Source organism: Lissotriton vulgaris, chromosome 4_1 (genome assembly GCF_964263255.1).
Source record: "Lissotriton vulgaris chromosome 4_1, aLisVul1.2, whole genome shotgun sequence".
In the NCBI taxonomy this organism is placed as follows: domain Eukaryota; kingdom Metazoa; phylum Chordata; class Amphibia; order Caudata; family Salamandridae; genus Lissotriton; species Lissotriton vulgaris.
The window spans coordinates 244273917-244291602 of NC_141691.1; the positions used below are offsets into that span (position 1 = coordinate 244273917).

Sequence of the window (17686 nt, forward strand, 5' to 3'; positions counted from 1 at the left end):
GTGTGGAGAGCATGGGACTCACGTCTGAGCATACCCGTCCCACTCGGGGTGACAAATGCAAAAACAACAGTTGATGGACGGAATGTTGCACAATGGCAAAACATTCACCCCCAGTCACAGATCTGGGTTTAATCCATCGTTAGATCGGGGTGGAGTGTAGTAGTTTGGGGTACAGTAGGGTTGATTCGAGTGGAGTAGGTTCCAAAACTGATTGTTTTCCAGATTGATTCATACTTTCTTATCTTAAATCCACAGGCAACTTTGCCAAACCCTTCAAAGTGTATTTTACTCCAGCGAACAAGCTAACAAGTCTCATTTTAATAGTTAGATCTTAAGGTTCAGGGCCACATTGCAAATCTCCAGTTCAACTTTCTTGAAAACACTGTTCTTGATACAAATTGTTCTGATGTTAATTGGGTTTCAGTCGAGCACTTCAAAAGGCCTTCCTCATATGCTCATAAGATTAAAGTGTGCTTTCTTACATTTATCTCCTCTTATACCAATGTCTCCTTGTTTATAATGAGGTTGGCATCCTCTACATCTGTGGTATTGGTCTGTAACACAATCCACATGGTATGTGCTCATTTCCGGTTCCCCGCGCAGCCGATTCATCGCTGCGGCGGGAGGTCACCGACCTTTGCCATTACATCACGCCACTTTGGCGAGCGCCGAGGCCACGCCCCCTCTCGGAGGCCACGCCCACTTTCAGCGCGCTTATATAGACGCTGCCTACTAGCGTCCTGCCCAGTCTTGCGAGTCCTCCTGAGGCGGAAGCCGGGAGCGGATCCTAAGCAATTTTACCCTGAACAATAGAGAAAATTGTGTGTATTTTACTTTGTACCTGCTTTTTAAAACTACTAATTTCACCTGCTCGTTTCCGGTTCCCCGCGCAGCCGATTCATCGCTGCGGCGGGAGGTCACCGACCTTTGCCATTACATCACACCACTTTGGCGAGCGCCGAGGCCACGCCCCCTCTCGGAGGCCACGCCCACTTTCAGCGCGCTTATATAGACGCTGCCTACTAGCGTCCTGCCCAGTCTTGCGAGTCCTCCCGAGGCAGAAGCCGGGAGCGGATCCTAAGCAATTTTACCCTGAACAATAGAGAAAATTGTGTGTATTTTACTTTGTACCTGCTTTTTAAAACTACTAATTTCACCTGCTCATTTCCGGTTCCCCGCGCAGCCGATTCATCGCTGCGGCGGGAGGTCACCGACCTTTGCCATTACATCACGCCACTTTGGCGAGCGCCGAGGCCACGCCCCCTCTCGGAGGCCACGCCCACTTTCAGCGCGCTTATATAGACGCTGCCTACTAGCGTCCTGCCCAGTCTTGCGAGTCCTCATGAGGCGGAAGCCGGGAGCGGATCCTAAGCAATTTTACCCTGAACAATAGAGAAAATTGTGTGTATTTTACTTTGTACCTGCTTTTTAAAACTACTAATTTCACCTGCTCATTTCCGGTTCCCCGCGCAGCCGATTCATCGCTGCGGTGGGAGGTCACCGACCTTTGCCATTACATCACGCCACTTTGGCGAGCGCCGAGGCCACGCCCCCTCTCGGAGGCCACGCCCATGTTCTCTTTCCCTCAACTCCTATAAATCATGTGCCATCACCGGACGCGCAGCGGACGAGCGCAGCGGGCGCGCCAATTGCGCGCCGAAGGCGCGCTTAAGGCAAGCCCGTCTGCGCCCGTCCGCGACCAAACGCGCCTAGGGCCTAGGCCCCCTCACTTGTCCGGCCCATTACAATATTCATCGGCACAACTATTCGCTCTTCAGGCCAGCTGGCCCATTGAAGCCTCCCTGTCCACCCATATCAAGAATCTGGGCCTCACAGCCGCAGCTACTCCTCTTGCCCCTCTCTCTTCGTCCCTCCCTCCCCCCCGCCCTCTCCTCCCCGTCCTAACCCTCCAGCCGGACCCAGTCAGGTCCCACTTACCATATTCTACCTCAATACGCGCTCTGCGGTTAAGCATTGTCACGAACTTTCAGTTTTGCTTGATATCCATAAACCAGACCTTCTATTCCTTACGGAGACCTGGTTTCGCGACAGCTCCCTCCCCAATCTCCTTGCCTCTCTTCCTGCTACCTACTATGCCCTCCGGCCTGACCGCCCAACGGGTAAATCCGGAGGGGGTGTCGCCCTGATCGCTAGAAAGGATTTACCATTCCAACCTATCAGTTTTCCCTCGATAGGCACGTCTGACTTCTTAGTCGCTTGTTCTCTTTTTTACAATACTCCCCTCACCTGCCTACTTATGTACCGCCCTCCCCAACCGCCGCCTACCTTCCTGGAGGGATTTCAAGAACTGGTGGCCTCCCTAGCAGTCAACAATTCATCCGTCTTGGTTCTAGGTGATTTCAATTTCTGGCCTTCCGACCCAGCCGAATGCTCCACTTCCAAGGAATTCTCTGAAACCTTACGCTCTCTTAATTTCATCTCGCATGTCAACTCCCCGACCCATATACAAGGGCATACGCTCGACCAAATCTGGTCCCTGAACTGCCCTATTGCCTCTCTGTCCATCTCTCCCTGCCCCTGGTCTGATCACTCATTGATCACTTTCTCCTCTCAACTCGGACCGCCTATCAAGCCCTCGCACCCCAAAAACATCTGGGCCCGTTCCTGAGGGCGGGTAGATCTGGCTGCCTTAGCCTCCTCTCTCTCCTCCTCCTGCCCCGACCTGTCCGGACTCTCCTCAGCGGATCAAGCTAATTCCATCAACTCGTGGCTACTCTTAGCATGCGACTCCATCGCTCCTCTGAGGCGAATCTCCTCCAAACGGACTAATGATTCTAACCTGTGGTTCAACAACGAACTGAAGGCACAAAAGCTAGCGGTCCGCCACGCTGAACGAGCGTGGAGAAGACCGTACTGCCCTAACCTCAAATCACACTACACTGCCCTCTTGCAGCAATATAAGAAATCCATCTTGTCCACCAAAAAAGAGTATTTCTCCTCCAAAATCTTAGTCGCGGAGAACAAATCCAGAGAAATCTTTGCCATCATTAACAAACTCGCATACTCTGATCGAACCACCCTCAAACCCTCCCCCTCTCAACCTCTTTGTGACTCCCTGAACTCCTACTTTTTGGATAAAATCGCGACAATCAGGGCCAATATTCCTCCCCCCTCCCCCTCCTTCCGCATCCCCCCTTGTCCCCCGACAGATGCCCGTCTCCACTCATTCCCTCCCTTAACAGCAGATTCCTTCCTCTCCCTCCTCCCTTTGGTCAAATCTGGCTCCCCTCACGACCCTTGTCCTGCTCACATTCTTGCCCATGTCTTCACTAACTGTCCGCTACCCCCTCTCACCTTTCTTAACAGCTCCCTGGCCCAGGGCGTGGTCACTCCCGCTCTCAAATCTGCCATAATTCTGCCCATCCTAAAAAAACCTGGCTCAGATCTCTCTGTCCCTGCTAACTACCGCCCCATCTCCCTTCTCCCTTTCTTAGGGAAAGTCCTGGAGCGGCATGTCACCAAAGCACTATCTTCCTACGTAGAAGCAAACCGAATCCTGGCACCCCGCCAGGCCGGCTTTCGCCCGGCTCACTCCACCGAGTCGGTCGTGCTTTCAGTACCGGACAACCTTAGAGAGGGAATGGACACAAACATCCCCCAGGCCCTGGTGCTACTCGATCTCTCTGCCGCATTCGACATGGTGGATCACTCCATCTTACTCTCCCGTGTCGGAGCGGCGGGGATCGGAGGCACCGCCCTGGTCTGGCTGTCCTCCTTTCTAAGCGAACGCACCCAGGCAGTTCGCCTGGGTGACTTCTGGGCTGAACTGCGGGGTCCCCCAGGGCTCCTCCCTCTCCCCCTTACTGTTTAATCTGTATATAGCCCCCCTCATCTTTGTTCTTCAACAAATGGAGGTCTCCGTATACAACTATGCGGATGACCTCCAGCTCATTTTTTCTCTCTCTCACTCCCCTGACTCCAAATCCAAATTCCAATCCACCATGCTTTTCATCCGGGACTGGATGAATCACAACCACCTGAAACTAAATCCAGATAAGGCAGAGCTTGTTCTGACAGGTGGTTGTTCCAGTCCCTGGTCCCCCCTCTTCTGGCCTTCCTCACTTGGTCCCCCCCCCCACCCCCTACCTCCTCCGTCAAAACCCTGGGCATAAAAATCAATGATCAACTCACTATGCACTCCCAGGTGAGTTCGGTGGTCTCCTCCTCTTTTCTATCCCTCCGCACTATCCGCAAAGTCTCCCGCTTCTTCTCCTTCACAGCACTGAAACTCATTGTACTGGCTATGGTCATCTCCCGCTTGGATTATGCCAACGCTCTCTACCATGGCATGCCAGCCTACAATGTACGTCGACTTCAGCTGGTCCAGAACCAAGCGGCTCGCTTGGTATACAACCTCACGAAATCCCATCACGCCACTCCCCTCTTGAAATCCCTGCACTGGCTCCCTGTGCGCCAACGCTCCCTTTTCAAGGTGGGCTGTCTCGCCTTCCAAGCACAGCTAGGCAGGTCCCCTGCTTTTATCTCCTCAGAGATCAAACCTTATGTCCCCCCCAGGGAACTTCGCTCCTCCTCTCATCACCTACTCACAGTTCCTCGCTTCCGTCGAAAAAAATGGGGAGGGGCTAAATTCTCCACCCTTGCCCCTATCTTCTGGAACTCCCTTCCGATTCAACTCAGAACCTCCACTCAATACCAGCCCTTTCGAAAGGCCTTAAAAACCTTTCTATTCTTCAAAGCATTTCCCTCATAAGTTCTCCTCTTTCCCTCCACCTGTTTCATGTTCTCAGGGACTTCGCTTACTGTAGCGCCATGAAACCTTTTGGTGTACGTGCGCTGTATAAATATTTTAAAATTCAAATTCAAATTCATGTGTTCCATGGCAGTCACTTATAATTGATGGTGAAGTAAGTTTTTCAGGTACAGAAGCAGCAATTGCATGCCAAGTTGTCCCTCTTGGCCTCATTTCAATCTTTAAAAACATCTTAATGAGGCTGTTGGATTCTGAAGATAAGTCTTCAGATCTTCTTACCTCTTGATCTACATGGATCTTTCCGTTTTCCTGGATGTTCACAATTCAGTTATATCCAGTGGTATTCCTAATGCTTGCCTTCCCTATGGCTAAATTTAATCTTTTACTTACATATATCCTCGAGGGATCAGAGGCTTGTGATACTGAATTCCACCAGTCAAATATTGTTTTGTTCTTCTGTTTTCACCCATGACTTGGGAGGCACCTTCTGCTGGACATCGGCACAGACTCAGCAGGAGCAAGGGGCTAGGTTCTAGGAAGAACATATGGCCCAGAGTATTGATGGTTCAGGTCCTGCATTAGATGCAGTGGTTACCTATTTACACATGAGACAATAACCCCGGCAGGGAGGTGGGGGGGAAGGAGAGGGGGGGGGGGTTGGATGAGTCAGTGAAGTATGCATGTACAGTAGTATTTGTTATGAGGCTAATGTTTACTTTTCTATTCCATACATCTGCATTTTAGGCATTGTTGAATATGAGGAAATATAGAGACATCTAAATGTGTGTTCTTGTGTTTCAGCTTACGGTGGAGACTATGATGACTTTAGTTTAGAAGATGCATTGGATGATACTATAAGAAAACGTAAGTAGCACCAAAATATGTTTTATTTTTTATTTCAGTATATTCATAACTTAATGAACTGATATGTCCTTAGTAACCGTGCTAAGTCAGTGTTTATACACCAGAAATACAACTGATAAATGAGAACCAGTGGCAATGCAGTGAGGTAAAGTAACATCCGTGTACATCTTCAGTGTAATGTGCTAGTTTAAAAGTACCGATTAGGCCTGGGTAAAATTCAAATTATGAAGGCGTAATTTCAGGAATTTCAAATTGCGCTTGTTACTTGAAATCCCTGAAATTATGCCATTACTTCGGATAATTAAGTACCGGTCGCAGTAAAAAAATTAACTTGAATGCACGGGAGTAATAGAACATGAACAGGTGTTATTTGCTGTGCTTTGTTTAAATGCATCAAGGTGTCCAAAATTAATGCAAACATATATAATATATAGTGCAAAATGACGGAATTGCATTATGTATATACATGTAATTTCGCGTGATTTCACTGAAATTTCATGAAAGAAAATTACAAAAATGTCATGCACCACAGGTACCAATAAGAGTGGTCCTATACTTAAATGCATGTTAAACACAAAATTAAAAGTATTTAAACTATATAATATACAATATTCACATCTTTTGATGTCTCGAAAATAATTGTAACAAAAAAATTCAAAGCTGTATTTTTTATAATAAAATGTGTAATGAGAGTTAGGGCACTAACCCTGTATCCATTGTAGCAACAAGCATTTGCAATGCAATAGGTCTCGCATTTATGAGAGTTTGAGCTATTGGCATTGTAAATGAAAATGCCTTTTATTTAAGAGTTGGTTTTAAAACCGATCAATAAAAGGCATTGTCATTTACAATGCCAATAGCTTAAACTCTTGCACATGCGAGACCTATTGCATTGTAAATGCATTTGGCGTCCGTGCTTAATAATTTTTTTTTAAAAGCGTTAATAGAGAGTGTGTGCTGCCTGTCGGCCAAAGCTATTTGAGAAAATAGTGCTCGGAGGCTGTAATTAAAGCCTACAGAGTAACAACACACATAACCGGGGGTGACTCTAAGGGAGGGTACAAAATGAGACCAGGCAATACTAAGGAGGGACTACTAAGCCTATTGACCAATGAACAGCTACAGTTTACAGTGGCACAAGCAAATGAAAATATGGGCGGAGTGTGGGCAGATCTTAAAGTCCCTACCTGAATACAACACGCCTCGCAGAGCAGCACATGCGCTGCGGAGGCTCGAACTAAAAACAATAAAGGGCAATGAAAGTTCAATGGGATACCCCAGGGAATGTAAAGAGGACAACGAAGGGTGAGGGCATGTAGTGTAAAAAAAGGATTACGTGAAGGGCTTGATTCTTAAAAGGAGAGTGCCAGCACCCACAACACTGTTCAGAAGCCAGCAGCTGGTGCAGTTAAACGTTGGCATGCTAAATACCAAGGCTGGTAGTCTTAAATTCACCTCAAACCCCTTGAATCCCCTATCAGACATTCCCTACCCATCTATCTCTTCTTTTTTGGTTTCCTATCCAACTTTGTGGCAGTTTTTCAGTCTTTCTCTTCCTCTGTTTTTTTTTTATCTGTGTGTTTTTCCCTCTTTTGCTCTAGATAAATATCTGATGCTGAAAAATAAGTGCCAGTGCCCAATAATAAGCCACTGAAAAGCACCGGCTCAAATTAAGCACCTATTCCGCGGTGACACCATTGTAAAAGAAACCAAATAAGTTCAGCCTGTAACCCATCCTTATAAAAAAAAAGACCTTTTGTCACTCACCACACATACACAGAGAGCTCAAGCACTTTACACTGTACCACAGTGAAAAAGTGCGCAGAGGCCTAAAATCACCAACACCAGGTCACAGAAATAGGCTAGGAAAAAGCAAAAAGTCTCGGGGTGAACCTGCCAAAAGGTCCGGGTCCAACACAACCCCCTTCCAGCCAAAACGCAGGGTAGACCAATCACTCCACTGATGGGCTTCCCTGCTTTGGGCGACAAAACACAGACACGGACCCGCACGGCAGGGACACCTTCTGGTTTTTCGCCACTCTGAACCCACCTGGTTACCTCCAAACCAGAACTCTCTTCTCCTACCATATCAGGACCTCACTCCCTCACTGGTCTACCACCTGGAAACTATTTCACTTCTGAGGTACAAAGCACACAGCACAGTTCCTCTTCAAGCAGGTGGGGGGACACAGCACCCAGCAAAGTCCCCTTTCCTCTACCTTAGTGGAAACAACAAACTGCAGGTGAGCCCCAGATCACACAGCAAGGGCAGCCCCCTCTGTCTCTTCAGCGGATCCACTTTGGTAGAGATTCCTCTTGACCTGGAAGCTTCCTAATCTCCCAACCTAGGATCTAAACCCTCCGGTTGCACCGGGGTCAGAAGTACACCGTCCCTCTGCACCCCCTTCCATAGTTCTGCACCCTCCCACCTTGGAGCGGTACCCCTAGAAGCAAAAACCGGTTAGGACACTGATTACAGATGCCCTTCCCCCCAGGTCAGGCTGAACCTGAACCTGGCCTCCCCCCTCCTCGGGGAACAACCTCCAGAGGCCCCACAAATGGTCAAGCACTCTAGACGGTCAAATGCTCAGCGAGCCAGGACTTCTGCACCCTCCACTTAGGAGCGGTGCTGCCCAACACCAGGACCGCCGGAGTTCTGGTTACAGACACTCCCCGTCCTCTAGACACAGGAAGATCCTCCTCAAATGACCTGTATGTACAGCCTAGGCCCCTGACCTGGCGCTCCGTTAACGAACCCTCCAGGCCCTGAGATAGGGTTTCGGGCCAACGTGAGACACACCGTCCCACACTCACTCCGCCTCTACTGAGACAGGGCGTGAGCCCCTACACCCCTACCATACTACTGGGACCTAGCTGGGTTACACATGAACCTCTTCCCCTTCACAGGATCATCAGATACACCAGCCACTCCTTTTAGAATCACTTCCTAATGCCTCTGCAAGACATCTAGCACACCGCCAGACATCCACCTTCCTGTCCAGTGCCTCTGCAGGACCTCCTGCACACCACCAGAGGTACACCTCATGTGCAAGCTCTTCCTAATCTATGGGAACCTCCCCCTCTACTGGCGACCCGCCCTGTCAATTTCTCTCATCTGCCACCTAACATAAAGCGCAGAAACACATTTGAAAATGACACTCTTGAGGAAAAACAAAAATAAAAAACAATAATCCCAAACATGTGACTATCTATAAACTCCAGAGTTTTGTAATGTAGCCAGCTGTCACTGTGGCACTGCGCAAACACAAGTCCAAATCCCACCGCTGCCACCAATGTTAGAACTGGCTATTTCTGGTTGGCTAAGGCTGACGCCAAAGCTAGGCAGAAACCACCATTCTAGTCAGGGCAAGGGAGTCACACGCCAAGATAACCCCTGCTCATCCCCTGGTAGCTTGGCACGAGCAGTAAGGCTTAACTCGGAGGCAAAGTGTAAAGCATTTGCGCCAGCACACAACAGCAACAACATACTAGGCACACCACTAAAGGAACTCCACACAAGGTTATTATAAAATAACTTTTGTATTGTAAAAAACATATCAGATAGTATCACACAAAATGCATGGTGCCAACTGGCACGGGCAATATTCACAAGGGATTATGTACACAAGACAGGGCCACGTGGGCCACTGTCAGAATCAGAAAAAGCACTTTTAGAATAAATAATAAAAATCATAGTAGCACAAATTAGCAACTATGGCACACAACCAGTAACCACTGGTAACAGGAACCAGGACCTCACTAGGACCACTGTACTAAAAAGAACAACCACCTAAGTATCACACAGCACCTAGGGGTATAAACAAGAACACATTACCCATGATGCATTAAACACATTCAGAGGAGTAATAAAGGAAAAACACATGATGCCTAAAAACATTCAGAGGTGTAAGACAAGGGAAACACATGATGCATAAACCTACACATTCAGCGGTGTTCAGAACAAAGCACATGCTGCAATAAAATACATTCAGAGGTGCAGCACAAGAAGACACATGATGCCTAAAACATTCAGAGGTGCAGTGCAGGGAAAAGGAAGACACATGATGCCTAAAAACATTCAGAGGTGCCAGAACAACACAATAGCGCAAAAACACACAGTAGGCAATTACTATTAAAAACATAGAAATCACATTGCGCAGAAATCACATACCAGCCCCCATCTAATAAAGGGACTAAAAGAGCCCTGTGTCCAGAATGTCAGGGCGCGCTGGCATGCAGCGCCAGTCAGGGATGCGCGCCACTGGCGGAAAACCTAAACGTAGCAGGTGCCCACTACTTGCTGGGCACCTGGGAACACTCACAAGGGCCTAAACGCTCCAGCTGCCCACTAATTGCTGGGCAGCTGTGAATCCAAACTGCAACAGGGTCCTCACTGACCCTTAGGCGCAAACTGCGCCAACTGTGGGAGCCACACAGGCTCTTGCCCCACACTGCGGCCAACTGCTGGAGCCACACAGGCTCTGGGCACATCACACATGCCCCATGGTGCAGAACGTTGGAGCCCCACAGGCTCTGAAGCACTCGTGTCCCTTGGAGCCCTCAGGCTCAGAAACCAACTGTGCCCTCAAGAGCCTCTCTGCGCTCCAAGCAAAGAAATGCGGCGCCGTTGGAGTCCCCTACTGGGGACTCTGAACTCACTATGGCCCCCAGAGCCCTCTCAGGGCTCTAAAACAAGGAATGCCGTCTGGAGCCCTCGTGGCTCGAACAACACAACTGGGCCGTCGTTGGAGTCCCACTCGGGGGACTCTGAAGCCACAAATGCCCCCAAGAGCCTCGGGGCTCAAAGAACAAAATGGCCCTCGAGCCCTCTTAGGGCTTACAGACAAGTGAGGCCTCGCGGGGGCCTCTCAGTGCCCCCCGCAAGGACTCGGCACCACTGGAGGGAGGGCGGGCACCGGCAATGTGCCCCGAAGCCCTCTCCTCCTTCTGCACGCACTCACCGGCTCTCTTGGCAGCGCGGGGCTCCTCTTCGGTCCCGGAGCCCCGCCGGTACCTCCAGCCGCCTCTTCTCTGGGTGGGGGGCTCTCCCAGCCTCACGGGAGCCCCGCGCCATCTCTGCCGCACTTCTCCTTCTCTCCTCGCCTCGCGGCTGCCATTCCTCGGCACCCGGGCTGCGGGGACGGGACTTCCGGCCGGTCGCGCTAGGATTGGCCGGCCGGCCAACCACTTCCGGGTCGCTGCGGGCCGCGCAGCGGCCCCGCTTAGGCAGGCAGGCAGGCGGCTAATCACGATCCGAGGGGTGGCACCCTCGATAAAAACAATAAAAGCGCTACAAAGCGCTTGGGGGCAAAAAGACATTTCTCTCCGCGCTATAAATGAAATACAGCGCTTCTTGGCCAACATAAGGCGCTGGGGGAGAGATAAGGCGCTTCAAAGTGCTAGAGGCAATCATAAAGCAAATAAAAAGTCCTTCAGCAGTCCAGGGCCTCAGCAGTCCAGGAATAAAAGAGGGAGCAGCATAGCCCCCAGCAGGAAAATCCTCCAGCATCCAGGAAAAGTCCATCAGGTGTCCAGGGGCTGGGCAGGGCCCAGGGATTCCCCTGAGCCCAAGCAGCAGCACGCCCCTGGCAGATTCAAGTTAGAAACAAGAACAAATTGGAAGGGGACACAGCCCCTTCTTATACAGAGAAAAGTCGTTGAAGTCTTTGTGCAGGCAGTGTGAGAACCAGCTAGAAATGGTTTTAGGGAACACTTCAGTGTCAGGGACAGAGGTGACGGTCGCCCAGCGGGAGGTGGAGCCAGCATTGTGGTCAGGCAGGCACAGCCCTAGTCACTCCCAGGTGCCATCTCCTCCCACTTCCCTGGCAGCAGATACAGCCTTTCATCCACGGGCTGACTCTGACAACCTTCTGGGGCTCCCCAGCCCCTGTCACCCTCAAACCAGACAGTCAATCCACAAGCAGGCCCAGGCACTCCTGGACCAGGCTCACCAGCCAATCCCACGCCAGACACAAACTACACAAATATGTCAACTTCTAAAAGTGGCACTTCTACGCTAGACACAGTCATGCCGCATATATCATTACGCAGCATTCAATCTCACGAGTTCGTACATACCAAACTCGACCCTGCACTCCCCACACATCAGGAACTACCATGGGCATACATATTCCCCATTCATAATGGGAGGGCAGGTCACTCACCACACATACACAGAGAGCTCAAGCACTTTACACTGTACCACAGTGAAAAAGTGCGCAGAGGCCTAAAATCACCAACACCAGGTCACAGAAATAGGCTGGAAAAAGCAAAAAGTCTCGGGGTGAACCTGCCAAAAGGGCCGGGTCCAACAGGAGACTGCTGTAGATCATTTTACGTGGGACTGCGGTTCTGGTTTACAGTGTAGTTTTGGACTCTAGCTAGCATTCTGGTTTTCTGGTAGTTAACTTATGGACTAATGGTGCCCTAGTGTAAAAACCATTTCAGTAGTGTATCTTAGTTTATCTTAAAACGAGTGCCAAGTATAAAGGATTAGAGAGCAGATGTTCATAGTCGGGAATACTCTCTGAATGGTTTCTGGCTGAATCGGATTCGGGTAGTCCAATCGACCGATTACAACGGTTCCGAACACCGTTTGGTCGACTCCCATTGACTTCAATGAGAGCCTGTGTTCCGCCGGACTACATAGGCTCCCATTGAAGAAAGGGGAAGGGTGATGAAAATCGTGCACCCTGTGGCAGGTACCATATGGTGGCTGCCACACTGTGCGTGGTATTGAAGATGGGTCCCATGTGTACCCCCATTGGCCCCATTTGAAGGGCCCTGAATGATGGGGGGCCTGGTATGGGCTCCTAAAGTCAGGTTATTACAGCTGATCCATGTCGGAATAACCGATTCAGAAAGGCTGTTCAAATCCGAAATCGTAATATGTCAGTCAGAAACGCGCTCCGTAGACCAGTACGAGTTGGTTCCGAACAACTCGGTTACTTGGAATGCCGCTGGGAACCGAGTTGGAAAGTCTGAATGGTTTCCGACTATCGTAATTGGTCGGTCAGTAGGCTTTCCGAAAGTTGGAAAGACTGGTTTCGAATCTAATTCGGTCAAACCAAAAGCCTTTCCGACCGACATCGTAATGAGGCCCTTAATATTAAATATATATATTAACCTTAAGTTCAGTATCAATGTTTTTTTTTTTTAAATATTTTTTTAATATTTTTAATGGCATTTTTAAAACAGTGCGATAAAGTGTCATGTAGAAACATAAAGTAATTTAGGCACAGTAGTTTGTCAACAGAAACCAGCAGAATTACATCAATACCACAGGAGCATCTCTGTCTATCAATCAGAACATGGGTTGCCAACAAATATCGTGGTTCCAAAGCACTATTCTGAATCAGAGCTAGAGCTGTCATTATCAGAAGGTGGGTCGCAAATGTTTCCCCTGTACTTATTCCACTACCCCCAAAACCTATTCCATTTCTTGGGACAACCTCTGTTTCGGAACACCGCCTGTTCTGCCATCATCGCAGCGTCCATATCTTGCTTCCAGACCTCTATCGTTGGCGACATCCCCCCACCCCACTTCTGCGCTATATTTCTTTTTGCTACCATCATACCTAGCGTCATCCAGCTCTGCCCATATCGTGTGAGGTCATTGGGTTCCCATATGTTTAAAAGGCAACGCTTGGGGTCAGGCAGTATGGAGAGTTCCTCTGATTGTGACATGGTGCGCATCACCTGAACCCAGTAGTGTGCAATTCGGGGGCAATCCCATATCGTGTGGTAGAAGCTCCCTATTTCCCCGCATCCCCGCAGGCAGTATGGGTGTGAAATCCTTTTCATCTTATGTAGTGCGTCCCTAGTGTAGTATGATCTGTGTAGTATGCGTAGTTGCACCAGGCGGAGACGTGATGGGACGCCCACTTCTTTCGGAGACGCCGTCGCCTCCTGCCACTCTGAGTCATCAATGTCTCCACAGTTGTGTACCCACTTCTCCCGCAGGGCCTCCATAGGGTCAGGTAAATTGTTTACGAGTTTTCGGTACGTCAGAGATGTCGCCTTTGACGGCATAAAGTCAGTCAGTAGCCTGTCCTCGAGTGGGGACGCCTCCGGGATAGTTGTTCCGGACGTTAACGCTGTCGTCAATGCATGACGTACCTGCATGTATCTGAAACGTTCTGTTATCGCCAGATCATATTGCTGTTGCAGCGTCTCAAAAGGCAGCATCTGCCCCTTCTGCCATTGGTCGCCAATGGTCGAGATGCCAATAGCATCCCAGCGGTCAAAGCCTTTGGAGTGTCTGAGTTTCCCCAGCTGTTTTATATCCCACAACGGGGTTAACTGTGTCAGTACTCCCTGCCATTTCAACTTACTCAGCGCCGCGTGCCATACGGTGAGCGTGTGATGTAGTCGGCCGAACTTCGTGGCGACTAATGATTTATCATACAGGGGGGCCAGCATTCCAGAGAATCCCAACTGCGCCCTGTCCGCCTTTAGAGCTGGTTCAGACTGGGGGAGATGAAGCCATTGGTTAACAATCTTCAACTGTGATGCCCAGTAGTAAAGGGTGACGTCAGGGAGCGCTATGCCTCCGTCGTACCAGCTGCGCGTGAGCTTGGCCTGTGCTATACGTGCAGGCTTAGGACCCCATAGCAACACCGAGACTTGCGCTGCGATGGTTTTGAAGTATGTGGGAGGGACAGGGATGGGTGTATTTTCTAAAACGTAGAGGAAGCGGGGTAGGGCCATCATTTTGAAAAGAGCCGCCTTTCCTAGCAGCGTCAGCGGTAGTGATTCCCAGTGTCGGATGTCACGTTTGAGGCGATCAAGAGGGGGCTGTAGGTTGTGCGCATAGAAGTCGGCAGGGTCAGCTGTGATGTGTATCCCTAAGTATTTAAACCCGGTAGCAGAAGTCCGCAACAGGCAGGCGTCCGGCAAGAGCGGTGCGGGACCGCGCAGTATGTACATGGTAGATTTGGACCAGTTGATCGAGTAGCCGGAAGCTCGGCCGTATGCCGTGCAGACATCTAGAAGGGTGTTAATCGAGCGCTTGGGAGAGGTGAGATATAACAGAACATCGTCAGCGTATAGGGATATTCTGTCTTCCCAGTCGTCCGTCCAACGGATACCACTGACAGTGGGCTCCCATCTTATCCATTCGGCTAATGGTTCAAGAACCATGGCAAACAGTAATGGGGACAGTGGGCAACCCTGACGCGTGCCTATAGACAATGGAAAGTCCGCCGAGATGTGGCCATTGGCAGCAACATGCACTATAGGTCTTGTGTAGAGTAAACGGATCCAGGAGCAGAACTTCGGGCCAAAACCAAAGTGGCGTAGTACTGCAAATAAGAAGGGCCAGTGGACCGTGTCAAACGCCATGTGGGCGTCTAGGGACAGTATCACCGCAGGTTCTAATAGGTACGTCGCGCACGCCAGTACACCATGTACTCTTCACAAATTGAGCGCCGTGTTTCTGCCGGGCATAAAGCCGGACTGGTCTTTATGTATGAGTTTGGGTAAATGAGACATGAGGCGCAGCGCCAACAGTTTCGCGAGTATTTTAGCCTCGGCGTTGATGAGGGAAATCGGGCGGTATGACGCACATTGGTCAGCTGGTTTTCCTGGTTTTAATATAGCTACAATAGTGGCCGTGCGTTGATCTAATGGAAGTTCCCCTGCCTCCAAGCTTTCCGTAAACATGCGCAGCAAATGCGGCGCAAGCGTGTCCGCCTGTTGTTTGTATAAGTCAACTGGTATACCATTTGGTCCCAGTGCCTTACCCGTCTGCAGGGCTTTGATCGCCAATTGCACCTCGTCGGTCGTTAGATCTGTGTCCAAGGTCTGTGCCTCTTCCTCCTTCAACGCGGGCATTTTGAGATCTTTAATGTAGGTGTACGCCTCATCCTCCGAGATCGAGGACGCTGACGAGTACACCGTTTCATAGTGCAGGGCTAGCATGTGTACTATTGTGCTGGGATCTCTAGTAGGGTCACCTCCCTCCAATGTCAGTTGTGCTATCCACCTGTCCCGTCTGTCACGTCTGTCCAGCCAAGCTAGTAATTTGCCCGCTTTGTCGCCCACCTCGTAAATTTTGTGTCGTGTGGCGGACAATTGCAGCTTGACTTCCTCTGTCAGGTGTGTTCTATGGCGATATTGCGCTATTTGTAAACTGTGCGCCGTAGCGGGGTTTGGATCCGTCGCGTGCCTCGTCTCCGCCTCAGCCACCGCCGTTTCTAGAGCTAACAGTTCCGCTCGCCCCTCCCGCTTAAGCGCTGCAATGGAGACTATTGCTCGTCCTCTAACCACTGTTTTGTAGGCCTCCCACAGAGTGACAGCGGAGGACACCGAGCCAGTGTTGTCCCGGAAATAGTGTTTAGTCCCCACCTTTAGCTCCCTCTTGATCTTAGAATTATGGAGGTATGCAGCGCGGATTGGATAGGTCCGGCGCCGTGTAGGTTGGTGGTGTGCATAGGTAATTAGCAATGGAGAGTGATCTGAAATGCCTCGTGGTCGGATTTCTACCTTGAGCACAGTGCCAGGGCCACCGGGCGAGCCAAGAAAATAGTCAAGTCTGGTGAGACTACTATGGATGCTTGAGTGGTAGGTGAACAGGCGGTCTAGGGGGTTGTATTTCCTCCAGAGGTCCTCCAGTCCCATAGCAGTCAGGAAGCCCCCCCAATCGTGTTGTGCCAGCTGGAGCTAACTTCGGGGGGGACTCTATCCAGCAAGCTATCAGCCACTAAATTAAAATCCCCCCCCCCGAGAAGCAAATCCCCCTCAGGGAGCCCCAGTAGGAAAGCGCTAAGATCTGATAGGCCCGTCGCCTGTAAGGCAGGTGGAACGTAGACTGAGACAATATTAATGGGTTTCCCCTCCCACTGTGCAAGTATTGCGGCAAATCTACCCGCTGCGTCCGACCTAGCAGACTGTATGAGTAGGGGGAATTGTTTCTTTACCAGAACGCCTACTCCCCTGGACCCAGAGGTGAATTCGGAGTGGGCTACCATCTGAAAACCCCATCTGTCCATTGCTTTCGTGGCCGTGCCAGTGAGGTGTGTCTCCTGTAGGAGTATTACTGCCGCCCCCTCCCTTTTAATGCACTTCAGGACCAGACCCCGCTTGATTTTGTCACCAAGGCCTCGGACGTTCCATGAGAGTACAGAAAAGGACGGTGTTACACTAGCCGCGCCGTCCTGTAGAACAGTGCGAGTGTCAACCCCCATCATCATGGATCAGTGTGCTAAATAGACAACAATCAGTTTCCGTGACCCTAAACACCATGCCGCTCAATTTAGATTGGTGTATCGCAGTAACATAAAACACAACGAACAACAAAAAACACTCCCCCCTTCCCTCCCCCCTCCCTGCCGCGCGGACTCCAAACTGCCCGCCACCCCAACTCAGCAGAGTGCTCATGATCCCTGTCAAAAAACAACGTTGCTTATAAGAGCATAGGGGGTGAAAGTCCAAGGAGGACCAGATAGACCCCAACAGTTCCAGAGTCCCAGCTCAATCGTGAAAGTCTCAGTAGCTAGTAAGGGAGGTGAAACCCAATCGGGAAAGTTCGGGCTCACCGGCCATAGTTCACAGAGGAAAAAGAGAAGTACTTCGCTTGAGGTAGCAGGTTTCATTCCCCAGAGTCTGCTGCCGGGTCAGTCTCCTTCTTCTCCTCTTGTCCGGTCATTTCAGGCTCGTCGGTTTGTCCTTGCCTTCTGCGCCTACCGTTCTGTCTGCCAGAGCCCTCCGCCGGACGCCACCCCTCGAGCCAGTCGTGCGCCTCCTCCGGAGTATCAAAGAACCAGGTCTTTTTATCAGCCACCACCCTGAGGCGCGCCGGGAAGAGCATGGGATAGGGCAATTCGCGAGACCTCAATGTCTTTTTCACCTCAATGAAACTCCTCCGTCGCGCCGCCACCGCCGTCGTGTAGTCCGGGAAAATTGAAACTTCTGAACTTTGAATCCGTATGGGTGGCGCGACCCTCGCCGTTTGGAGAATGGCGTCGCAATCTCTGAAATTGAATATGCGCGCTATAACAGGTCTCGGTCGCGCCCCAAGGCGTGGGCGCCCCCCCCGGAACCCTGTGCGCCCGCTCCACCGAGAAAAACTTGGAGAGGCCTTTTGGTTGC

At 50.4% G+C, this 17686-nt stretch overlaps 1 protein-coding gene across 3 annotated transcripts in view; it reads left to right on the plus strand.

Moving 5' to 3' along the window:
• The window catches only part of CD99L2 (CD99 molecule like 2), a 516478-nt gene that overhangs the window by 206745 nt on the left and 292047 nt on the right, over window positions 1–17686 (plus strand). For all 3 annotated transcript variants that reach the window (XM_086918585.1, XM_086918586.1, XM_086918587.1), the window contains exon 2: window positions 5534–5596. In XM_086918585.1, the coding sequence (XP_086774711.1) occupies window positions 5534–5596 (63 nt within the window). The remainder of the gene's footprint in view (window positions 1–5533; window positions 5597–17686) is intronic.